Raw genomic sequence first — 24,508 nt, forward strand, 5'->3', positions numbered from 1 at the left:
ACTGGTGTCTTTGACATGCGTGGGCGTGCAGCAAATGCTAATATTTCTTCAGTGTTCATAGATAAGAACTACTGTGAATTTGTGCGTTGAATACTTCTTTGGTTTTTAATCTGATTTTTAAACAGCCAACGGTATCTGTCACGCATTACAGTCGAGTATTTATGCCCCACCTTGTTCTTGGTTTGGTTTATGGTTTATGGGGGTTTAACGTCCCAAAGCGACTCAGGCTATGAGAGACGCCGTAGAGAAGGCCTCCGAAAATTTCGACCACCTGGGGTTCTTTAACGTGCACTGACATTGCACAATACACCTTGTTCTTCCTCCAGCTTTATTTGAGTACACATTTGCCATGGTTATGAGACATTTTACATCAGATCATTGTCACTCTCCACGTTAATTAAAGAAACGGAAGTGCTCTGGGGTACAGCGAACGCCTGGGGTAGCCAAGAGAGCCTCTTTTCAACTGCCACCACCGGGCAACTGGTGTGCTTGCATGCAGTATCGGAAGCGACGAGGTGTCTCGAGATCTAGGTGGCGTACTTCCGTATAGTTTCAATGGCGATGTCGTGCAAGATCTCGTTCGCCCTGTATCCGGTGGCAAAGTCCAGGTGACGGAAATTCTCCTGAGAAACCATGTGGTGGAGGACGACGTTGGAGCCGAGTCTGGCAACCAGGTCTTCCACGTCTTTTTTGTCGGCCACCGTGTCCCCCAGTGACGAAAACAGGGCCACTGGCAGTCGAATGCGCTCCAGAGGGTAGGGTGGCGGTGAAATCTGTGCATCGCATGGTTTTAAGTAAAATACATTCAAACTAAAGGTTGATTCTTGTCCTTCTAATTCTAATGATACGAATAGAAAACGGCTTAAGTTGCTGCGGTGCCTCGAGAACATTATATGATAGGCGTCCAATAAGTTCTCCTCCTGGCTTCTACATTTTGATTAAGAGATAGAACTCGCATATGCTGCATTCAAAACGTGTTGAATTACTGGTAGTGCGAGTTTATTGCCACCGGAAAGACCATACCAAAAATTTATGTGCTGCTTGGAGGTCACCCTGAGCTTTCATTTGCATATGACACCTTCCTGTTATGAAGGTAAAAAGCTCCCCAGAAACAGAACACTTTATACACTCAATGTGAGCATCCGTGGTGGCTGAGTGGTTGTGGGGCTCAGCTGCTGACCCGAACGACGGGGGTTTTACCGCGGCCGCGCGGAGATCGCATTTAGATGGCGGTGACATGCTAGAGGACCGTGTACTCCGCGATGTCACTCCACTTTAAAAAATACCGCGGTGATCGAAATTAACCGAAGTCCTCCACTACGGCGTCCCATAATAGCCGGAGTCGGTTTGGGACATTAAATGCCATAAACCAAATCAACCCGTATACTCGGTGTGCAACGGCAGCAGCAATGAAGCTGGTTGATTCCACGAGATGCTGAATTGTGTGAGTTGGCCTAGACGGATATTTCTAAAAAGTCAGAGCGGAAAAAAGACGTGGAACGGAAGCACGGTAACACACACGAGCGCTCGTGTGTGTGATCCTGCTTTTCGTCCTTGTCTTCTTCTGCACTGAATTTTCCAAACGTAGGTTCTCTGGTTCGCCCTCATAGTTTGCGCTGGTCGTGGCGCTCATATAAAAGCCATATATAGAGGTTGAACATTCGCAGCTTAGCAACATGTTATCTCCAGCTAAGAATATTCAGCGTGTCTTCTGCTTGCCATTTAAACAGGCTTACGCCTACTTTCCCGATGTCTAATTCGAGCAGTTTTTTTTTTGTCAGCCGATAAGGTGCTCATTTGTAGCTAATTCGAGCCCGCCGCACAATGGCCGACATGGTTTAGATGAGTACGCAGTTGCTAACAGCGTTCGCTCTTAAAGGACAAGCAACTGAAGTTCATTGTTCGCTGCTCGTCCTCTTTAAAAGGCTAACGTCCTCTCTCGGTACCTATCTATTCCTACCAATTTTGTTTTGCAAGTGTCTACATAAAAACAATTATTAATAGCCAGGTTAGCAGCCGTCGTGGCTCAGTGGTTACGACACTCGGCTGCTGACCCGAAAAACGCGGGTTCAATCCCGGCCGCGGCGGTCGATTCTTGATGGAGGCGAAGTTCTAGAGGCGCATATGCTGTACGATACCAGTGCACGTTAAAGATCCCAGGATGGTCGAAAGTTCCGGAGCTCTTGGCTACGGCGTTCCTCATAGCATCAGTCGTATTGTGCCGTTAAGCCCCCAAAAACCAAAAATGACGAAAGCTAACAGCCACCGAAACCAAGGAGCATGTGGGATGTCTTTTTAGTTTTTGATGTTTTTATGAATGGGGTATCAATAAAATCAGAAGAAAAAAAACCCACCTGCCTCTAGTAGGATCCACACCCATGACCTTCGACTTTTGTGACAATACGGGATGTATTACGTCCACCGCTATGGACGAGGGTGGCGCTGGTAAAGGCTCTCAAGGTTCGCTTACACTGCACATAAATACCCCCAAAAGCGGGACATTTGACAGCCATCGCAGTAGCTCAGTGAGTAGAGTAACGGACGCTAAATTCGAAGTCGTGGGTTCGGATCCCACCGGCATCATGGGGTTACTTTTTTTCTGCTTTTATTAATGTCCTCTTGATAAAAACAACAAAAATGCATCTTTCATGCTCCTTGGTTTCGGTGGCCGTTGGCTTCCGTGATTTAGGTCATAACAAGCGCCTATTTCCATTTTTGTCTTCTGATTATCCCCATAAGCCAAACCTAAATGACAGGCCAGCTCTCCCCAGTAGAGCATGACGGTGTTTTTTTTTTTGGTCCTATCAAATCAGGATAGATGGGGGATGCTTAAGCGTCTCCAATGCACCGGGCTGTTTGCGGTGCCTCCGTGCTCGGTATTTCTTTTCGTTATATTTGTTTAAGCAATCTGTCAAACTTACCAATATAATCTAAAAATGCGTCATTTTTATTCAAACACAAATTCTCTTCAGTTTTATATCTGACCAATTTTTAACGCTCAACACGTATGCTTAGCCAAGTGCCCTTCGTTTGAGCCGCTACTCTCATTATCTCTTTTCGGTAATGTCTACCGCAGGTTTATTAACATTACGCTTGTTATCTCTAAATCCTAGGGCTTGCGTCGGAGAGACTCATTAGTGCACGTACCGACATATCAATGGATGCATCCAGATTGCACTAAAGTATGTTTCATTGTTTCTTCGTATTGATCACACACTGATGTGCCATCTTCTTGGTTAAATTTGTTTTTGTAGTTTCGCGGTATGAAAGACATCTGCCCATGAGTACCATCTGGTGCAGCTTAGTGGTGACTTTTGGGCAGCGCTTCGCATTACGCAGTGTTCTTGCTTTGCATTTTTAACTTTTAACTCAGCCATTTTTTCACTTTCTTCTACATATATCCCCATCTATTCCCGCCAGTACAAGGTGCCGAGCCGGTGCCTTTTTCAGATTAGTCTACTGTCCTTCATTATCCACGAACAGTTTCTCTCAGGATAGCGCGGTGATGAATCATACGAGGACACTGATTACGAATCGAAGAAAGATTACGGCTGGTTTAGGCATTACAAGTTTATCGCGATGATCTTATCCTTTATTGCAATGCATGGAAGGCACCTGCCCACCATGACAGATGGCAAATTTTGATTTTTCGTGGATGTTTCACTCACGGCCAGCGATGCCGACGCCGACGAGACGCCGGCTTTTCTGCGATACGCAACCCTCAACGCCTAAGCATAGAGCGCAGCAGAAACCATATGGCCTGCAGACTGTTGAAGAGAGCTGAGCTTTCTAATACAGGTTTACTGGGGCGAGAGAAATGCAGTCAGTTCCGGATGTTTGAGCATGAGAGTTGCACTTGTGAAAGGCTTGCAGGCTCTGCGGCCGAGGCGTTAGCACAGCTTGAGACCTTCGCGCCATAGTGCTTGTGCGCTCTCGCAGTTCAAAGATTCCTGGACGCGGTGACTTAGTGACTTGTAAGACGAAAAGCGCGAAAAAATACACGGACGCAAAGAAATACGGAGGACAAGCGCTAACTTCTAACTGATGTTTATTAGAAACATCGAAAAATATATAGGCACATGAAAGGGGGGAAGACAAAAACTAACAATGACAGCAGCATACAAAAAGCAATGTCATTCGATACCCACTCAGATACATCTCCCGCTCAGATACATTATCTCTGGAGCCTTCCACAACGGCAACTCTTTCTCCCCTTCTTCTTTCACTCCCACCTTTACCCTTCCCTTACGGCGCGGTTCTGGTGTCCCCTGATATATAAGAGAGATATTGCACCATTTCTGGTCCCTAAAAACCAATTTTCATTTATAAAACGCAACTAAATTGAAAGGGTGGCACAGCACACAAATCAGGTTCCTGTTTACAGCCCCCAATCACTTCCAAGTTTCTCTTGCTTCAAGAGAGATTATTTATAAGTTTAATTTGAATATATATGCTCCCGGTTCTGTATACAGAATAATGTGCCTCGGAAGACGTTGTTACAGGTGTTTGAAGACACAGACGCTTTGCGCAAAGAACACAAAGAAAGGTCAAGGAGAGATAACTGTTGTAACTTAAAATTTGAAAATTGGTTTTCGGGGAAAGTATATGGCATAGTATCTGTCTCACATCTCGGCGCACACCTGAACCGCGCCGTAAAAGAAGAGATAAAGGAGGGAGTGAAAGAGGAAAGGAAGAAAGAGGTGCCGTAGTGGAGGGCTCCGGGATAATTTCGACCACCTTGGGATCTTTAACGTGCCCTGACATCAAGCAGCACATGGGCGCCTTTGCGTTTCTCCTCCATCGAAACGCACCCGCCGCGGTCGGGTTCGAACCCGGGTACTCCCGATCAGTAGACGAGCGCCCTAACCACTGAGCCACCGCGACGGGTTGCAAAACGTTCTGTGTTCGTTGATAGGAACGTCCACTCTTCAGAAATATGCTCTGATTAACGCTGGCAACCCAAAATTTTGCTTAGCTCTCATGCGAAATTAGTCCTAAAGCATCATTTGAGCGCTGTGCATTCTTTATGAATCAAGGACACAGCAAGCGTCCTCAGGCGTAGTCTAACCAAGGCGCAATGACCCTTTGGCAAGACACCACACTAAAGCAAAAAGCCTGGTGCACCAGTGTTCTTGCTTCGTCTGCCTGCTGTGCTATAGAGAAATAAAATGTCGCAAATGACGCTTGCAGAGATATACATTTGTTCGGAAGCCTACAAATGACAATTATATCTGCGTTTACTTACCTGGCCGTACCGCTTCACATTTTCCACTAGACCGTGGTCGTACATTATAAAGTTTTTCGCTCGGTAGACCTGCAGGAAACATAGCTTTGCTTACACTGATGAACATAAACAGCCAAAAACTACGATACGTTAGTAAGGCGAAAGTGTTATAGCCCCATCACGTGAAAAGCCGACGGAGTCTGTATGTTTACGAAGATGGCGCAAAAGAGTTGTTCACGCCAGGTGATCCGAAGGGATTATTTAGGATTAAGTTGAATTACGGTTAATTTTGGTAGAATATAGGTGGTTTCTGGTGGATTGCGGGTAAAAAGAGTAGATTACCTAAAATTAGTTTGGATTACGGTTCATGCATGTAGTGAATTGAGTGTGGAATACATTGAAATAAGAGCAGTAGGGTGGATTCAGTTGGATCAAAGTGAATCAAGAGTGAAGTACATTAGATTCGCGCCATCCTTTTCGACGGATTACATTGAAGCTTGGTTGATAAGTCTTAGAAGAGTGGATAAAGGTGAATCTCAACAGATTTAAAGTGAATTAGATTGGATTATGTTGCAAAAGGGTGTATTAAGTTAGTTTAAGGTGAATTTTCGGCGGATATTGGCGGATTCCCGTGGATTAAAAGTGAACTATTTTGGCTTAAAATTAGCTTAGGGTGGATTTGGGGGATTAAGATTTGTTGATTACATTGAATTAAGCTATAACAGTACGAATCAAGCTAGATTACGGTGGATTAAGGTTGGTTAAGCATGGGTGGTACTCTGCTAATTCGCATTACGGTGACTAGGTTGAATTAGGGTAGATTGTGGTGAATTAAAAGTGGATTACATTAAATAAGGTTGCATTGCGATTGATTAAGATTGATCATGGTAGACTCTGGTGGATTTCTGTGTATTAAGTATAGGTTATGTATAATCAGGTTGGATTAAGAATAGAATAAATTAGTTAAAGTTGCAGTATGATGAAATGAGTTAGATTGCGGCAGATTATGATAAAATACGGATGGGTTTCAGTTAATTACGGTGGTTTAAGCGTTCCATGCGGTGAAATAAATAAGATAGAGGTCGTTGCGGTTTTATAAAGGTAAATTTTGTTGGAGTGCGCATTAAGAGCGGATTACGTTTCAGTTGGATTAGTGCGCTTTCGGTGAATATCGGGGAGATTCTGTTTGACGTCGAGTAAGAGCAGATTACGTAAGATTTATATTCATTAGCAGGATTAGGGTCTAATAAGGGGGGGGGGGGATTACGGGGGGCTTGTGGGTGGTAATAAACAGAAATCAATGCTTTCGTGTTCACAGCATGCAAGTAGTTCGGAATGCACTCCGATATTTAGGAGGTGTTCAGAAAATGTATTCGTTGTTAAATTCACTATGAAGTATTTCCGAAGAATGGCTTTGAAACGCACAGATACTTCAGTAGTAAAACGGAGCACGCGAGTGTATAGAAACTGTCATGCTTAAACAGAGCAGCCGATAAAACCAATTTAAAACTGTAACACTCGTCAGCCACATGTTCCACTTGATCTCTGGCTCTTTGTAATCACATCGGACGCTAGAGCGCGCTGCGATGCTAGTCTTTCACCTTTCGCGTGGTCCGTTTAACTGTTGAGGCACCTGTGCGTACTCTGGTATTCATGTCTGAATATGAACGGGCTAACCATAAATCTATACTGGGCTAGGGGAACTCAGTAATACATGGGTGGGGTATTAAGGTGAGCAATTATGACTGTAAAATACAATTACGCTAACAGCTGCAAGCTGTTTTCTTTAGAGTGAACTGCGTTCTTTGCCCGGCTGCGTTCTTTTTTTTTTAATTTACGGCGCTAAAGCTGCTCTAACTTGCGGACGTTTTGGCTTCTGTGTACTGATTGTTGCAGGTTTGATAAGTTGAACGGCAGGAGATGCATCCGCAAAGTGAAGAGGGCTTATGTCGCACACTTTGACTTTCCTCAAATTATTGAAAAACGCCGAGAAAACTACTCACCATGGCATAGCGCGACTGCAGGATTGCCCCGCTTCAGCTTCAATTTCGTTTGATATCTGAGTGCGCTTTTCTCTTTCCACCAAAAAGAACCATGTCACGTACCTGGTAATAATGGCGGAAGTTTTGGATACTTGTACCTATTGGTATGTGGCCAAGATACATTGGCACCCGTGTCTGGAAAGGGGCAAGATTTAACGCAAGCAGTTTGGAGGACCAATGTCCGCGAAAAGTCAAGCACAGTTTAGCGTTAAAATTGTTGGCATTTCTTAGCAGACATAGGAGTCGACAATAAGTCCTTAATACTCCGAAGAAAAGTAAATATAGGATGCATAAAAAGATCTGTACGCATTCTTCGCCTGGTTTGAATGACTACATTTCAGCGCACGCATACTGAAGATAAACCTAAATTTCGGCTCAAATTTAAGGCAAGACCAACGCCATCATTTTGCAGCTCTAATCACTGAGAGCTACACATGCCAATCAACAGTTTCCTACGTTATGTTATTGCTGGAAGATTACGTTACTCTTCGTGTTTTTTAATAGCGTCACTTTTTTCCGGATATCATTCAGTACACTTTTCGTACCTCCAAAGGCGTGATGCACATTGTGCATCAGGTCTTGCTCCTCACGGAGATGGAGCGTGCATCGTGTAGTGCATTTCATTTCAAAGGTGGTGTATTTTATTTCAATATCAAGGGGGCATCGCCTTGGAAGTTCTTTTGCCTGGCCAGCCGAAACCTCGCTCAAACGTGTTTGTGGGCACGCCGTAAATAAGGTTATACTGGGGCGTGCTCTGATACATACGTTTTGAATAAAATGTGCTTATCACATCAACAATAACAGCAGTCTGCTTAAGAATGTAACATCCTAGCCAAAATCCTAATGAAAAGAAAACATATAAAGGAAGTGCAGCAGCACACTTCAGCGCTGTACTTCCAGGAAAGGCGCTATAAGCCAGGGAGCTCTTGGCGACACCCAAACGGCTGCACCCTAAGAGATTGTGAACTAAAGACCACTGAAAGCTCGGCGCTCTTAATTAGCAATGAAACAGCGAGCAGCCGCGGACTCGACGCCGCCTCTGCTCTAATAACTTCACGCCTGCGAGTGGACTCTCGCCCCAACTACAGGCGCTGGCTACAGGGGAGGGGGGGGGGGGGGGACGAAAAAGAACTTGTGATGGACAGTGAGTGAGAGAAGTGTAGACGACGGCCCAGCAGCACAGCTAATCTGCCCAGTATTCGAATGTATTGGCAAACGCTGGTCCTATAAATGATTAATGTGAAACCATCTATTTTCAATATTGGACCGATTACCTTGCAGCTTGGGCGGATCCCGAGAGGAAAGAAAGATCGGCGAAAGAAGGCGTGTGCAAGCTTGTCCCTTGAATATAGCCAATGCGTTTGTTATCGTCCGTCACTTTTGCCTCGTCTGATTTCTCCGCTGTTATTAAAACCCCGAAGTTTAAAATGCGTTAATTTAGTGTTATCGTTATCGTCAAAGAAGAGCGAAAAAAGGATCTACGAGGTGGCACATAAGGTTAACTAACGATAACAAAACGCTTCTGTTTCTGCCCACTGAGGAACTTAGGAACCAATGGATCGAATATTCCTTCCTTGAGTGAGAGAGAGAGAATGAAAGATGAGCAGAAAGGCAATGAGGTTAACTAGGCGACGCCCAGTATGCTAGCCTACACGAGGGAAGGGGAACAGAGGGAGAGAGAGAGGGAAGGAAGATGACTTTTTCACATGTCCATAGGCGCACACTGAAAGTTGAAAACCTTGAAATCAATCCTGAGGCCTTAAAGAACCTGAAAACTTGGGTTCTCTAGGAGACGAGGATCTGAGCGGCGGAGTTTTGCAGCCAGAAGGAAACGCTCTAAACGAGGTCAGTCATAAAGTAGGCGCTAAATTTTCTCGTCGCATCCGCAGTTCTCACATGCAGGAGAGTCTGCCATTGCGATTAAGTGGGAGAAAACATTTGTAAATGCCGCTCCTAGCCGCAGGCGACACAACAGAGTAGCATCGCAGCGGGAGAGGTCCGCTTTCAGGATGTGTTACCCTTACCGCATTGAACTGATATGGGCTGGTGAACGCATTCAGAGTGAACACCAACGAGCATAGCTTGCCCATGAAGATTTCGCAGGCAGCCGACAGGAGGTGTCGCACGTCATCGGATGCTCCGAAGAAACCGGCGTCGGTGAAGGGCTCGACAATCGGCTGCGCAGACACGTCAACGAGCGATCAACAACTTTCGCAGAAGTGCCTGTGGTTGGGCTAGTTTGTTCATCATAAAGTTGAATGGCACAAGGGAACGAACACAGGAAGACACCGCTGGTTGTGAACCCTTGCTGCAGAAGACTAAACTCTCTTCGAGCGGTGCTCTGTCAAGCAAGCAGCGAGATAAGAGGCCTGTTGCGGTGATTCCGTATTTGCACAAAATAGCGCACAACATCAAGAAGATAGGGGGTCGTTATGGTGTGAATGTGGTGTTTTCAGCCCCATGTAAGCTTGGCAAGATATGCTCCATGATGGACAAACGACCCCCGATGTGCGCTATCAAGCATAGGCAGCTTTACACGGATTGCAGGTATAATGTCATTTATGAGATACGGCTCAAATGTGGGCGTGTCTACATTGGGCAGACCGGCCGTTGTTTCAATGAGAGAGCGATTGAGCACAAACGGACAATAAAAAATGAAAGGGGGAACCTCCCTGATCATTGCAGGATTGTCAAGATTGAGGACCGGTGCTGAAAGAGGCAAAGTTTATCGGCAGAGGCCCAGAGCGAGTTGAAAGGGAAGTTATCGAAGCATTTCACATGCAGGAAGGTGGGCCCACGTGCATAAGCACTTCGTCGGTCAAACTCAGCGGGCAGGAACTGGATTTTTTAGATGGTCATGTGTAGATCTCGTCATTTAATCTTGCAATCTTGTTCGCACATTTTTCATGCCTTGTTCTGTGAGTAGCAATTCTCTGGATTTTATGCGTAAATGTAATCTTTTTCTGTACATATATTTTTTCTTGTTAGCTTGTCCTGGCTATGATAACGCACTGATGGTTATAATGTACTGGCGTATAAAAGTGGTCTTTTCTGCAATAAACTCAGTTGGTAGTAGGCGCTCTTTCTCTCTGTTTTCCTGTGTCCGTTCCCTTGCGCCATTCAACTTTATGATTTACAACAACTGTTCTTTGTAGAAACCTTTTGGGTCTGTAGCTCAAGTGAAAGCTTCAGCTTCCAGCGCCCAGTACCGACATCCCCGACAAAACGTTTTCGTATGAGCCGCACATATGGAATATTGAAGTGCGTTCCTTGTAATGCAGAAAGCGTTTTCGAATCTGTGTGGTTTTCGTTAGCTCTTTGCGATTTCCACCGGATCTCCGAAAGAAACAGCACGGCGTGCACGACGTCATAAAGCTTCCTTATATATAGATCCGTTCTGCATGTTTCGCTGCAGCCCGTGCACAGCGCGATTGTTCCGGGTGCGCGAAACGGAAAGCATACGGAATCCGCACTAAATTCCGTATGAAGCATGCAGGAAACGGTCGCAGTGATCGGAATCGTCATTGGGGGCGTTTCTCTAGGCGTATGAATCGACATTGCACACTTTTGGTGGTATCTGAAATGCGTATAAAATTCTTTTTCTTTTTTTTTTTTGCGTTAGAAAACATCCGCTGCGGGTTCAGCGATAAAAAAAAGAATAAGCCAGGACACTTTTTTAAAATTTAAACTGAAAGTATCCAGAACATTAGAACCCAAAAGTTTCTCCGGAAGTTTTAGAAACACGTTATTCTCGAAACTACTGTATTGCCTGGATAATCTTAGCGCGCATCAACGAAGAAAGGGTGCTATTTACAGCACACTGTGCCACTTTGCACAGTACGCCGGTAGATAAGTGAGCCATAAAGAAGCGATAAAACTACTTTTTTGTTTTCTGCTTTCCGGAGTGACCTAGTATACCTGTGCATATATCCTACTTCAAATAAAAAATGAGTTACATCCGCTCGTGAGGGGTTTCTTTGTCTTGCATTGTCTCGAGCGCGGTGTCATTTATTCCTTCTCCAGTGCTTGGTAGAATATGTAGAATAGAATATATAGAAATAGGTAGAATATGAGGGTATAAGCTAAAGGAGTCAAACTAGAAGGGGCAATAATTTATTTATTTATTTATTTATTTATTTATTTATTTATTTATTTATTTATTTATTTATTTATACTGCTAACGATCTAATCAGGGTCCTTGCAGAGAGGAAAAACATTCAAATACAATTAGACATACAACTCTCATTGCCCAAAATGCATTTCTTTCTTGAACGAAAGATATCTTTAGCCCCCTCTATAAGGAACTAAGGATGCGCCTCTGCTTCATTGAACCTTAAGTGTTTAGTTGGGCTGGTTGATATTGGCTACCTCAATTCATTATAACTAACGAAACGGTAGACGCAGACAGGACACGACAGCACAATGGCACAGTACCTGTCTCACATATGGGCGGACACCTGAACCGTGCCGTAAGAAAAGGGGTAAAGGAGGAACTAAGAGAAGAAAGGAAGAAAGAGTTGCCGAAGAGGAGGGCTCCGGCATAGTGCTGATGGAAACTTTTATTGCCAAAGATGTAAACGTTGGGGGGAGGGGGGGGGGGGGGCGAAGCCCCCTAAATAGAACTTGGATGCTCCGTCTCTCACTTGGATGCTCCCTTCCTCACTTTCGCACCGAAAGGCACTGGAAGCTATTGAGGGTTACCACCGCAGACCAGAAAACTTAACTCCACCATTGTATCAAATGCATAATTTACTCAAAGCAAACATGTCAACGTATTTCGCTTGTTACAAAACATCCATAGCAATCGTCTGTATCCCATCGATCTCAACCGCTCTGCTACTAAATACCTCCTCCGGCAACAAACAAACTGAGTCCCTAAAACAAAGGCTAATTCTGGAAAACAAAAGCTCAATTGCCAGACTCTAGGTATTCTCAATAAGCCATCTTCAGGTGGCATGCTTGATCTCTCTAAGAACAAATTAAAAAATATATAATAAAAAGCGACTAAGCAGTGCTGGTCTTAAATAATGACATTTTTTCTCGCTAAGCTTCTTATCTTTTCGTGTGAAGTTGATTGTGCCAGTCTTTTCTTCAGTGACTTTGTGTCACGCTTCCAGACTGGCTTGACTTCATTGTTTACAGTCTGTGCATACATGTAATATTTATGCTGTAACACTGACGTTTGATGTAACTATTTTTTTGCTATTATGCTCTTTTAGTGTTTAGAATCTCTGCGTTGGACACTGCTGCACACATTGTTTAGGGAACTGTTACTTTGTCAAGCTTCACTGCCTTTTGTCACAGTTCCCTCTTTCATGATAGAACGAAATAAACCTCAATATCCACCTCAGTATTGACAAAATATTCGCATAATTTTATAGTACATGATGGTGTGGGTTTGCTCGAACTTATCTTTAAGGCATATGATATAACGGCTTGGATAGCGCTAGGTTTATGCGAACAAAAAACTTCTATGTTTTTCTCAGCTCATGTTTAGGTGGACTTCGCTCATTTCAAAAACAAAAACTCGTTATCTGGCCTCGTTCCCCCCGAGACATGAAAAGGTGGCCTTGATTTATATGACGCTGTGAGCACAGTGCTTCACTAATTTTTAAGCGGTGAATAACTTGCCGCGAGCACAGGCACCAATGGCGCGAGCAGCGCAAGTGGCGATTCCATGTAAGTGATGTTTCCAACTGGGCCGTATGCGACAAGAAGGTTGACCTGCACAAAGACGAGGAATGCACAAAGGTGTCGTCCGGTGAAGCCATGTTTTGCTAATTAAACGCCAAGCACGAACAAAAAATTCGCGGGAGAAACTTGTCATCCGCGGTGGCAATTGTTTCAGAGGCAAGTGCATTCGCCTTCAATAAGTTTCAATATCGAATTTATATAAAGCGGGCATATCCGCAAAACATTTGACAGCGAGGTTATATGTACCCTTGGTAAAGACGAAAACATCACGTGAAAGTGCATTGAAGACAAGTTTTAACCAGGAGAAACCGAGACTGGGTACTCCTTCGTAGTCAACTCTTTCCTTAACGGGCCTATTCAAGCCGTTCAATTTGAACAAACGCGTGAAATGGCCTAATCTGTCTTATCCGGGCCACCTCTAAACACGTCGCGTCAACTGGTATGCTGCAAAAGTGCTGTAACTAAGTTTCGCATTCGTTGTTTCATCAGTCTTATGCCACGGTATTTTTAAGCTTCCCGCCTTACCTGTCAACGCTGTGCGATGACGACGAGCATGGACTACAAGATGGCGCTGTCTTCGCGCGCCGACGCTGCTCAGGCAAACGCGGTGTTCGTGCGAGCCCGCATCAACGTCACTTCACTTTGTGCATGCAAATCACAGGGATGCTTGCTCGAACCAGCCCGCACTATATCGATATTCGCCCGTCTGTAACTATCGCTTCCGACGTTGCTTAGGGCATTCGCTGCATTCCTAGCATCTCCGAGGATATCGGGCTTGTTCTGAACGATTATTTAACACCAGCTGCGTAGCGGATGGAGGTTCTTCCCAGGCGGCCTGTGGTTGAAATAGGCACTCCGGAGTGTAGCCGCTCAGTATGACAATTCAATTTTTTTTATTGTCCAGAACGTTTAGCGTTAAGAGTTGTATAACTTTGAATACTACTTTTTCAGATAACCCACAAAATATGCATTCCAGGTTTTCCTCTCCCATTTCCTAGCTTGATATATTTAAAAAGTTCAGGGACAATAAGCTCCGCCTTAAAGATGTGACGCGATAGCCTTAATGGGTAATAGTATATATTCCTACTTTACATTGATATGCGACTGGAAGTCCTCATACCACTGCTGGCGCAGAGGTGCAGCGGTTAAGCGATGCGGCACTGGCCCGACAGGTAGCGGTTTCAAACACAGCCACAGGTTGGGCCCATGAGGACCAGGTTGCTCTTCCCGAGCAACCTCTCCTGACCGATCGATAACCTAGCTGTCACGGTGGGCAGCTTACTCATATCCGGTAGTCACAAGGCGACGTCACATAGGTGGCCCACCTGCTGTCTAGGTTGCAGCTCTGGGGATTTTTCGATCACGCCGTCGCCGGTGACGACGACGCCGGGTTTTCCCGCTCAACAGGACTCAATTGCTGTTGTATTAATACTTTTGCGAACGTTGCCCCAGTTTCTCACATTTTGGCGGTTAAAAATATTTTCTTCCTGAAGAATACTTGGCCAGCTTTTTTTTTGTCATTAAAAGGATAGCTGTATTGGTGACATTATAGTGTGCAGCAAAAAAAAGTTGTAAAATATTCTATGCACAATATTTTTACGCGCACCACGTGAAATTGCCTGTTTTGCTGCTGTAAGGGAAGATATAGCCTAGCTTTGTTCTATAAACGCACAAGATAGGCGCCAAAAACACGTGAGAGAGAGAGAGAATAGCAGTCCAGGACACCACTTGCTTCCGCTGCCGCTTTGGCGATGGCGACTAGCGCCTCCTGGTCTTGCAGAGTGCCGTCAGCCAGCTCACCTCCCACTGCTCCAGCGCCGCGTACGGTGGCTTTAAGTGGTAGGGTTAACCTTTACATGTCCATGTAATGTGTCTGAATGTAGGACTATCACCACACCAAGGACGGTGTAGGTGGTGGAGATTGGGAAAAGTGATTGCTTGGATACGCCTTAGGTGCTAAGAACCTCCGGGGAAATTTGCTTATGTGGAAAGGGGCGAAGACGCCTATTTAGGCGGAGGGTCTCTAGGCAGGTTGAAAAATGTGTTGAAAGGGGATAGTGCGTAGAGGCAATGTGCCCCACTCGGTTGGTGTAATCTTGAGCTAGGGAATCTGCTATAAATTTGCTGTCAAGACCTGTGTGCCATAGGACCCAGATGAGGACATGACCATGTTAAAAATGGCCGCCCAATACACGGAGAGCCGAGTGCGGGGCGCCTCCACTCGTATAGGCGTCTTTAAAAATGCGGGATCCGTGGTGTTGGTCACTCATATTGATGGTGATGGCTATAGCGATGTATTCTGCGGCCGCACTTTCGGTGCCGCGAAGGACATTCTAAGATAGGGGGTGTTGGCGTGATTGACAGCAGCGCAGGCTTATCTGTGGGGCTGTGCATACGAAGCCACATCCACATACCTGGCCGTGGTGTCTTGGCCGTATTGCCTACGGAGGCTGCGAAGACAGGCCTGACGGCGGGGGGCCTGTGACACCTACGTGGTACATGTGACGAGGGACAGAGTCTATGTGAAGGCGGGAGCGAAAAGTGGTAGGGAGAACTCCGGTCAGGGCCAAGGCCTTGGTTGCTTTCGAGTCGCCTATTCTTTAAAGGATGGCTCTACCCGCTTAGGTGATGAGGATACGAGTCTGTTGGGAGTTCAGAACAGTATCCTGGATTTTCTAAAACATGTTGGCAACCACTAAAATAAGGAGTCTAGTGATGGATGTACACATGTGGAGGCCGAGAGCTATTTTATAGAGGATGCGGACAAGAATATCTGTCGTACTCTTGCCGGCGCGATCAACATTGCGGTACGGGAGAACATACTGGATTCTACTCATGGCCAGGGCCGGTACGAGGCGGATAGTGCCATCCTCGCGCATGTCCTTGCGATGACCAACGACACGCCGCACCATACAGGCGATACTGAGCACGGACTTGCGTAGAGTAGCAATGATGTGGGTTGGCTTGCCGACATGCTGAACCCAGAAGCCAAGCACTCGAATGAGGGATTTCTCTTATATAGGGTGGTTGTGAATTCGCAACATGATTGAGCCGGGGGATCAACAGCAAGGACCGTGAATACAGATGATTTCCGATTTGTCCGGTGCCAATTGCATACCGCTGGCCTGAACCAGACCATAGTGATGGCTGTTTGTAGGGCTTGCTTTTTGGCAGCGAGGGATCTTCGCGTTGACCTGTTGGTGATATCATCAGCCTAAATGCTATAACGGATATCGAAAAGTGTGGAGAGCTTGTGGGCGAGAGGACCACGACAGTATTGAATAGCAACGTTGATAGGAGGACCCCTTTTGGAGTGCCTTTTTCATGTGTTGGGAAGGAAGATGATCTCTTCGATATCGTGGCTCTTCGGGTGGCGAGGAAGGTCGATATATTTTGTAACATGCGAGAGACGCAGTAAATTTTATTTAGTTCATCTTATTTAGACCTTCTAGGATGACAGAGTGGGAAATGTGGGTAGTGTGGTGTTGAAAAAAACATGAACATTACACTCTAGCAAGTGGGTGTTCGCATAACCACTGACATTACTACCTCCAAGCAAGCGAAGGCGGCAGGCGACTCGCACCAGCAACGGGCTCAGCGGTATCCGTGCTTGCGCACTCGAGCTTAGTAAACACGCCCGTAACCTGTTCTCTCTCAGAATTTTGTGGGTGTGCCTCATAGCCAGGGCAAAAGAAACATTTGCTCTACGACGACAGTCTAGCGGCAGCGGCGGTGACCAAGCCGGTGGGCTTGGGGTGATGATTTCACATCACGGAGTGCCTCCTGCGCACTCTGGCTTAGTAAAACGTTCCCGCATACTGTCACCGCAATCTGCTTATAAGTCAGCAAACTATAATATACAAGTGAGAATACGCGCCGCGAGTGTTTCAGCACGTATATATAGTTGGAACGATTGCCGGTACCCGCGGCTCGACACGCATCTCTCCCTGCAGTGCGCCCGCTCATAATAAGTCCGCTCCAAATGTTGTTAGGCTTCCGTAAGCAACAAGTAGATTAATCTCATTATTTAAATGATGCGGGTCTGCCTCATAGCTACAGCAACGCAAATATTTTTTCTACGGCGGCGAAGGCCAAGACGAAGTGCTTGTTGAGGCGATCTCGGACCGCGGAGGGGAAGCTATAGATATACGTGACAAACCAGGAACGGCTATGCGGAGGTCTGACTGGCTAATCGCGAGGGGGGGGGGGGGGGACTTTCCGGGAGAGAAGCGAAATTTTCTGTTGGTGCAGATCCGTGCGATGAGGCAAGCGACACGGCGAAAATGCTTCGTGCGACGGAGATGCTCGGGGCTTGCCGCCATCGCCTTCGCGTGAGTTTTCGCGTACATGCAGCTCAGCCTTTACTCTGATTATTAGATGGTTTTAAGCGAACAAAATTTGTGCATGCCACAAAGGTTTCCAAAAAGTTTCATAGCAGTAACAAAGCTCTTGATACAATGGCAAATAGATTAGGACTGTGTGACAGTTAAACTTCCTACCTTCTTAACAACAGCCGCAAAAAGAGGATATTTATAGAGGCACTCGAGTAAGGCGATTCATTTAAATCTACCAGTCCAGAGCAGCGTCACAGGAAACAGAAACCTCACCTTGTCATTGTACTCCGGCCTTGTTGAGAGTAGCACGAGAGATGCGACCACTCCCTGGGAAAACGCCAGAATAGTGAGCTTGGGGCAGCCGGTGACGCTGAGGACGAGGTCTACCGTCGCTGCCACGTCTTTGCGCCCGATCTCATCAAAACTGTGACCAAATCAGAGGACTGATATTAAAGAATAGCAGGGTTCATCGGTATGTTATCGAGGACATCATCATGGAGGGATACAGACTAGATTGCACCGCGTGGCGCAGTTTAACTGTACGCGATGGTCTTGTCCTACAAAAGGTGTCTGCATTTTGCCTCCATGAACTCGCGGTCACTGTGTCAAGGCGTCGAATTCGCAACGCTTTGCTTCATGTTAGTTGGCGCCCGACACTTGTCTTGTCTTTCTCCTAGCCTGTTGTTTCCCCATTCATTTAACTTAATACCGCAGACATTGCCATTCAGGCATGAATGGCTGCCAATTTATAGGTTGTTTAACAATAACGTCAACTTCTTACTATTAACATTTTTATTGCATAATTCAATCTGCGCTCGGTGACAGCCGTGATAGCAGTGGGAGAGTTATCCTCCAGAGATTCGCAGCACTACAAATGCGTTGCGAGCTAAACGCCGAGGCTCACAAGCAAACCCTCTTGCTTGAGATCACGTAGAATTAATTGTGAATACACTGGAAACAACATGAAAAAAAACACTCATTTTGCGCAAAAGAACGAGTATTGGAGTAATTTGTCCGCCGCAGTTAAAGATGTGCTAAGGGCATTGCTGTTTCCGACGCAATCTATTATTTATTTCGAAGATACTGCCAGCCTTATTTGAGGCCTTAGGCAGGAGTGGGAAATAAGATAGAAACAAACATAACACAGCATAAAAAAGCACTGCAAAACATTTTTAGCACAGTTTTCGCATAAAAAGTAAAGAAAAATGTAGTCACATGAATGCTAATTGTAGACCATCGCTGTGGTAGGGAAAATCACAACAGGTTATACTTCATCTGTTTCCAATAAAAGATTTACATGTCTATGTTTTTCTTTAGCGCGCTGTAGAATGACTCGGCCGATCGACTTTCCACTGTGTTTGGAGACAGCAAGTTCCAATCTCGGCATCTCTCAATGATGTCAAATAACCCTGTCCTGTGCCATTTTCCGGGAGACTATATTGGGAAACTGATTTACTTCAGCTGCACACCTGACTGCTTCGTTTGCCTAGTCTGCGAATAAACTCCGTTAGCCCGCGCTGCTATCGAATATCGTCTCTAAGCATTACGTGTCCTGCTTACTCTATTTCCTACTCAGGAATTCAGCTCATCATATCTCTGAATATCACTCCTATCATTTTCAGCTTACACGTGATAGGTGTGTGCTGCCAAGATTATACAGAGAGGATGTCCAGGGTTCTCTTGCAAGCTGTGCAGGTAGTGATGAGTCAGGAGGGCAGGCACGTATCCAAATCGCGCTCAACCCCTCCCCCCCCCCCCCCCCCCACCACCACCACCACCAGTGTTCTTGTTAGGCATGGGCCCTGCCCCCACCCCCGGGCTTTGCCCATTACAACTGCCTCGGACTACTCCAGAAAAAAATTTCTGGCTACGTGCCTGCAGGAGGCAGGCAGGAAGTTTCGGAATCCCATCTGTGCAAGCTGTCTTGATGCGAGGGGAATATCGACCTCCTGCATGTTTGTAAACAAACGAGGTGGCGCTGCAGTCGCTAGCGAGCTCGTGGTAGGCAAAAGGTCGGGGAGTGGCGTCGCGGATAGGTGTTGAAGCGGGTTTTCAAGGCTTGTAGGCGCGTTTCCAGTTTCTGCGAATCATAGCAATGGTCGATGCTTCAAACTTTAGTGATTTGTTGAAGTACACGAGCTCGCGTTGGCCAGGTGCGGCCTATAAAGAGAAATAGTTTGCCACTGTATTGTATATATGGTTAGTAGTAAACATGTAGAAAGCGTTCCTGCCGTTTATTTATGCGCTAGGCATTGAATAAAACAAGTTTTGACACTCTGCACTAGCCGGAATGATTTTACTTCGGGAAAATAGTGAGGGGAAGTGCTGGCCTTGTTTCATCGGAGCAGACATGCGCTCATTGTCTGCTGACATACGTACGTGTCACGCTGTGCGAAAAGTGGGGACAGCGTCGTGTCCCTGATCTCCTGTCTCGCTTAGCGCTGTTTTTAGCCGCATGACCACGCACCAGCCAGGCCGACTTGTCCTCTTGTTAAGCTGGTCGATTTGGTGAAAAATTTTTATTTCTAGAATTATTTTCTTTCCTAGCCCTGAAGTCTAGTTTCGTGACGAAAAATTATAGCAAAATATTGAGTACAAAATTATAAATTACGCTCTTTAGAAGTGTGGTCATCAAAAATTGTGAGGTAATTTATTTGATTTCAGTGCCGCATTTCTTTGACCAAAGCGAAAGCGAAGATGCCATAAACGAGGGAATAAACTTTAAGGTTCGTTTTGTGACCTCTCACATTTTCTGCGACTGGATCACTCACCTTCGTAATTCGCATGAAAATCAAATGATTCCATTTGTCGCAAACTATTCCTGAGACGTTGAGGAGCGTAATAAATCTCTCGATTTTTTTCCCTACACGTGCAGTACTGTGTTAGTTATTTCTTGTAAGAAACGTTTTCATGTAACTATGCATGCATAAGTACTTATCATATAGAAAAAGAACTAATCGCGTCATCGTACAGAACAGGGGTTTATGTACATGCTGGCATAAAAAAAACTGCGCACTATCTACTCAATTATTTGAGACCTTTGGGGGACTTGACGACGGTGTTAATTATAATTACCCAGAACTGCACCAGGTATAGCTATAAATAAAAGGAATTACTGAAACTAGCGTAGCAATTTCATATTTGCACCAAGTTTAGTTACATATCGCATGCATGAATAACGAAAACACTTTTCATTGCCGCGTCCCCTCTCAATCTCGCCACGTGTCTGTTAGTAGCACGCCTGCGGCTGCTTCCTTCCAAACAAGCTTCGCGATCATGTACTACCTCGTGAAACATGACACATGCATGATGCAATGAAAAAGCATATGGCGTTTAGCACACTTAAGGTACGCTATTCTAAGCACACCAACGCGACCGCGCAAGATTGACACAACTTACCAGACTTCTTTCTACTCGAATGAAATAATTACGTCGTCATATCAAGAAACAGTTTCAAGTAAATATTAAATGTCATAAACCGCGACATTAAAACATGGTGTGCTATTAACAAAAAAAAACGCATTCCTTGGGGGCGAGTGAACCTGTCGGCGCCCCGTGCCCTCCGGCTCAAGGTGATAAGTACGTGTGCAGCTGCATATGTCTTTTTTTTTCCTTGAGCAATTATCAGCCTACTATCCTGAAGTTCAGGTGAATGAACGCAGTAACTTGCATGCTGTTAAGTGCATTGAGTGGCAGTGCCTATCGACTCCCCAGACTTCGTGCTTTACTACCGTGGCCCAATGCCTGTTAGCCAGTTTCCGAATGCGGCATTTATGCGCGAGAAACCTATCGAGGCTAATTTAATATTTTTTATGCTACTACGCGGATCCAGCAGTGACGCAGCTGGTCAATACATGGTGCTTCTGCATTGCACAGGCTTGAAGCAGCCGCCGGTACCTGCGGCAGCTGCGGTAGGCACGGGCAAGCGGAACCTGTTTTGCCTACCATGCGAAAGTCGCTGCTAACATCAGCGCCACCGCATCTTCGTGACGTCGCGGGGTGAAGGAGGTCCATACGTGCGGAGTGGGCGTTCGGCTGCTGGTTCCAATGTAAAGGGTTCGATCCCGGCAGCACCAGCCGTGTTTCAAAAAAGACGAAATACAAAGCCTGCGTACTGAGTGACGGCAGTCCACGTTAAAGAACCGCTGGCGGTCTAAGTTAATCCGGAGTTAATCCCGAGCCCAGCAAAACTGCGTCCCTCAAAGCTCACATATCGCTTCAAGACTCTCAACCCCACATTCTTGCTGCGGGTGGGGGCCTTGGTTGAACCGCGGCCACGGAGGAAGACTATAAGGAGTGGAAACTCCGCCGTCTGCGGCGACCAGAAAAGGTCACAAGCCCGCGGCACCACTACCCTGCTGGCGGCGCCTGGCGGCCTGGAATGAAACTACTGAAATGCAACGTCACGGCGTGCCCGCTGAGTCTAACATCCATATCGTCTGCTTGTCTTCTGCTTTGAGCGCGCGCCCCCGAAGAGCGCGCCGGAGCCGCCTGCCCGGGCGCTGCTTTTTTTTTTTTCCTGCTGCTTCTACGAGGCGCCGCAAGGCGCCGCCACTGCATGCGCCCCCGTCGGCGCATGCTTTTGGTCGCCTGCGCTCGCACGCGCCGACGGGAGTTTCACCTCCTGTATTGTCTTGCTCCGTGGCCGCGGCTCATGGTAGACGTCTGGTGAGCTATGAAGGAATCTACAGGCGTGTTCGATGGTTCAGTGGTTGAGGCGTTCGGCAACTGAGCACGAACGCGCAGGAGCAAATTATGACCGCGGCGTCCGCGTTTGAATTCAAGAGAAATGCTAGAGAGAACAGTGTGCTGTGCGATACCTGTACGGTAGGAAAAAAAGAGGAAAATGCTCCAACTAGCGCGAACACAAACTATACATAATGATTGGCACATCTGGACTACTGCCACTTCCGCGGGCAGATAGAAGAGAGAATGTAGAGGGAAGTGAAAGAAGGTGGAAAGAACTGAAACGCCTAGCAGCCAGCGCATGCGCCGAAGCAACGACAACGTCATCTTGAAAGCTACGTACTCTCTCGTTAAATAACCTCATTGGTCGAATTTACTCCGACGCCCTCTACTACAGCCCTTCCTTCAAGGCGAAGGCCTTACAAGCCCCATTAGATGACAATCCGTCGGCGACCGTCGTTTTTGAGGCCCAGAGGTGGTCCAAAAAAGATGGCGTCGCAACCACCGTCGTTTATCCACCGAAGCGGAGAGTGCGACGGCAGTGTGCACAACAAATACCAGGAGCAGCCACCTCGCCTCCAATCGCCTCCGACTCTCAATTTGCTCCTACTGCATAACTGGCGCATCTTCATGAGGCGCCGGTTTTCCTCCCTTTCGCATCGAAATTATGACGCTACCATTCGTCGTACATCGCTCCCGGAGATGTCATACTAGTGCCACTCGGCTACTGAGCCGGAGCCCCCGGGTTCCAACCCGACCGCGGCAGCCTCGTTTCCATGGAGGCGAAACGCAAAAAGGTGCCCGTGTGCTGTGCGATGTCAGCGCACGGTGAAGGTCCCCAGATGGACGAAATTATTCCGGAGCCCTCCACTATAGCACTTCTCTCTCTCTTTCTTCATTCAGTCCCACTTTCCTCTCTTCCTTCACGGCGCGGCTGAGGTGTCCACCGAAAACTGAAACAGTTATTGCGCTATTTCTTTTCCTCAAACACTACAAGTGGTCTATGGGGGTTTAACGCCCCAAAGCGACTCAGGCTATGAGGGACGCCTTAGTGAAAGGCTCCAGAAATATCGACCACCTCAGGTTCTTTAATATGCACTGAAATCGCACAGTACATGCACCTCTAGAATTTCGCTTCCATCGAAATTCGACCGTCGCGGCAGGAATCGAACTCGCGTCTCGCACCGGAGTCCACCGCTACGACCTTTCATTCTCCCCCAATTCTTTCACTCCCTCCTTGATTCCCGCGTCTTCCCTTTACTTAGAGCCAATCTTTACCAATCTTTTCCTTGAATCCTTCACTGCGCGGTTCATATTTTCATCGTCAGTGCACGTTAAAGAAACCCAGGTGGTCGAAACTTCCGGAGCCCTTCACTACGGCGTCCCTCATTACCTTATTCGCTTTGGGACGTTAAACCCCCATAAACCAAACCAATCATTTATTTACCGAGAAGTGATAATTACTGCGCCTTTTTTCCTCTTAAAAAAAACAATTCCCTGCCTGCAGACACGAAAAGTGCAAGCTCTGTGGAAGATTCAGCTGACAGGGGGCATCCATCATGGCTTCTAAGGTTTACACATTGAGCACTGTGCAATTAAGACGAATGCTGACTCCGGCACGTGTGCAGGCAAATCTTTCCTTTGCGTGAAAGGCATGTGTTTACGTAAGAGATAAAAGAAGGTGATGCTTGCCTCCAGCGCCAGTACTTGCGGTCGTGCTGTGACAGGGTTGTGTGGTTTGAATATGGCTTCGCTTCCCTTGAGTTCATAGACCACACGTCGAAGCCTGCGTCGGCGAGGAGGAAGCCTGCACACGATCAGTTTCCATGGTCTAGGTTTATGTATGCGTCTGCCTGTCAGTATTCGCACTAATGTGAGTATACTGTCTTAAATGTTTGTCCAAAAGCAGGGGAAATTTAAAATGCCTGATTGCCTAACAAAGCATGCAGTGCAGCAAAACAGAGAGAGAGAGCATCAGTCAGCGTTGCAGTCAGGCACCGCTGCTGTAGAAACATTTAATCAGATATGGGATTAAAGAGGGTAGTGGCACGGGGTTGTGCCGCTGCAGCGCATGGGGCCTGCAGTCTTTTGCTGAACTGGCCAGTGTTTGTAACTAGAGTGTCCTGATTTGAAACGATTCGAAATGAGGTCAATTTCCGCTCTTTTGTTTTCTGCAACTGCTACCCCCGCGGTTTGCCGATACTGAAGCCTTCAGTCTCGGAAAATTTCCATGTAGGCATTACCATTGTGCAGATTGTTCAAAGTGAATCGTTCACGTTTTACAAAGCAAAAGATGAGCGGTACTTAAAAAGCTGTTTCCGTACGCAGATTACGTGAGCAGGAAGACGCAAAGTGCGAGCTTCACCGTCGTTTCCAATTACCTAATTATAACACTTAATTTTCTACTCACCAAAGTCTGTATGGTTGTTTATATTGCAAGATTATGTGCAGTCGCTTTGCGAGACTACACCATTTCGTGTACTTATAGTACCTCGCCTATAATCCTTGGTATTCATCTAAATATTCCA

At 46.3% G+C, this 24,508-nt stretch overlaps 1 protein-coding gene across 1 annotated transcript; it reads right to left on the reverse strand.

Annotated features, from left to right (window-relative positions):
• Positions 1–438: 438 nt before the first annotated feature.
• LOC144094869 (lipase member K-like) lies at positions 439–23,749 on the reverse strand. The gene is made up of 7 exons (XM_077628746.1): positions 23,673–23,749; positions 17,568–17,718; positions 12,898–12,990; positions 9,291–9,443; positions 7,330–7,401; positions 5,246–5,314; positions 439–773 (listed from the first exon to the last, which is right to left on the reverse strand). Exons 1-7 carry the CDS (start codon positions 23,747–23,749, stop codon positions 528–530), a joined length of 861 nt encoding a protein of 286 aa, XP_077484872.1. The 3' UTR covers positions 439–527.
• Positions 23,750–24,508: the final 759 nt, after the last annotated feature.

Source organism: Amblyomma americanum, chromosome 6 (genome assembly GCF_052857255.1).
Source record: "Amblyomma americanum isolate KBUSLIRL-KWMA chromosome 6, ASM5285725v1, whole genome shotgun sequence".
Lineage (NCBI taxonomy): Eukaryota > Metazoa > Arthropoda > Arachnida > Ixodida > Ixodidae > Amblyomma > Amblyomma americanum.

Bases quoted from the DNA above. Each gene is read 5' to 3' on its own strand.
- LOC144094869 (XM_077628746.1), bottom strand. From the start codon at position 23,749: ATGAACTCAAGGGAAGCGAAGCCATATTCAAACCACACAACCCTGTCA. The intron at 12,991-17,567 runs GTGAGGTTTCTG...GTCTTTGTGCAG, and splicing joins GGCCGGAGTACAATGACAAG to GTCAACCTTCTTGTCGCATA. The intron at 9,444-12,897 runs GCAAGTTATTCA...GTGTCTGCGCAG, and splicing joins CATTGGTGCCTGTGCTCGCG to CCGATTGTCGAGCCCTTCAC.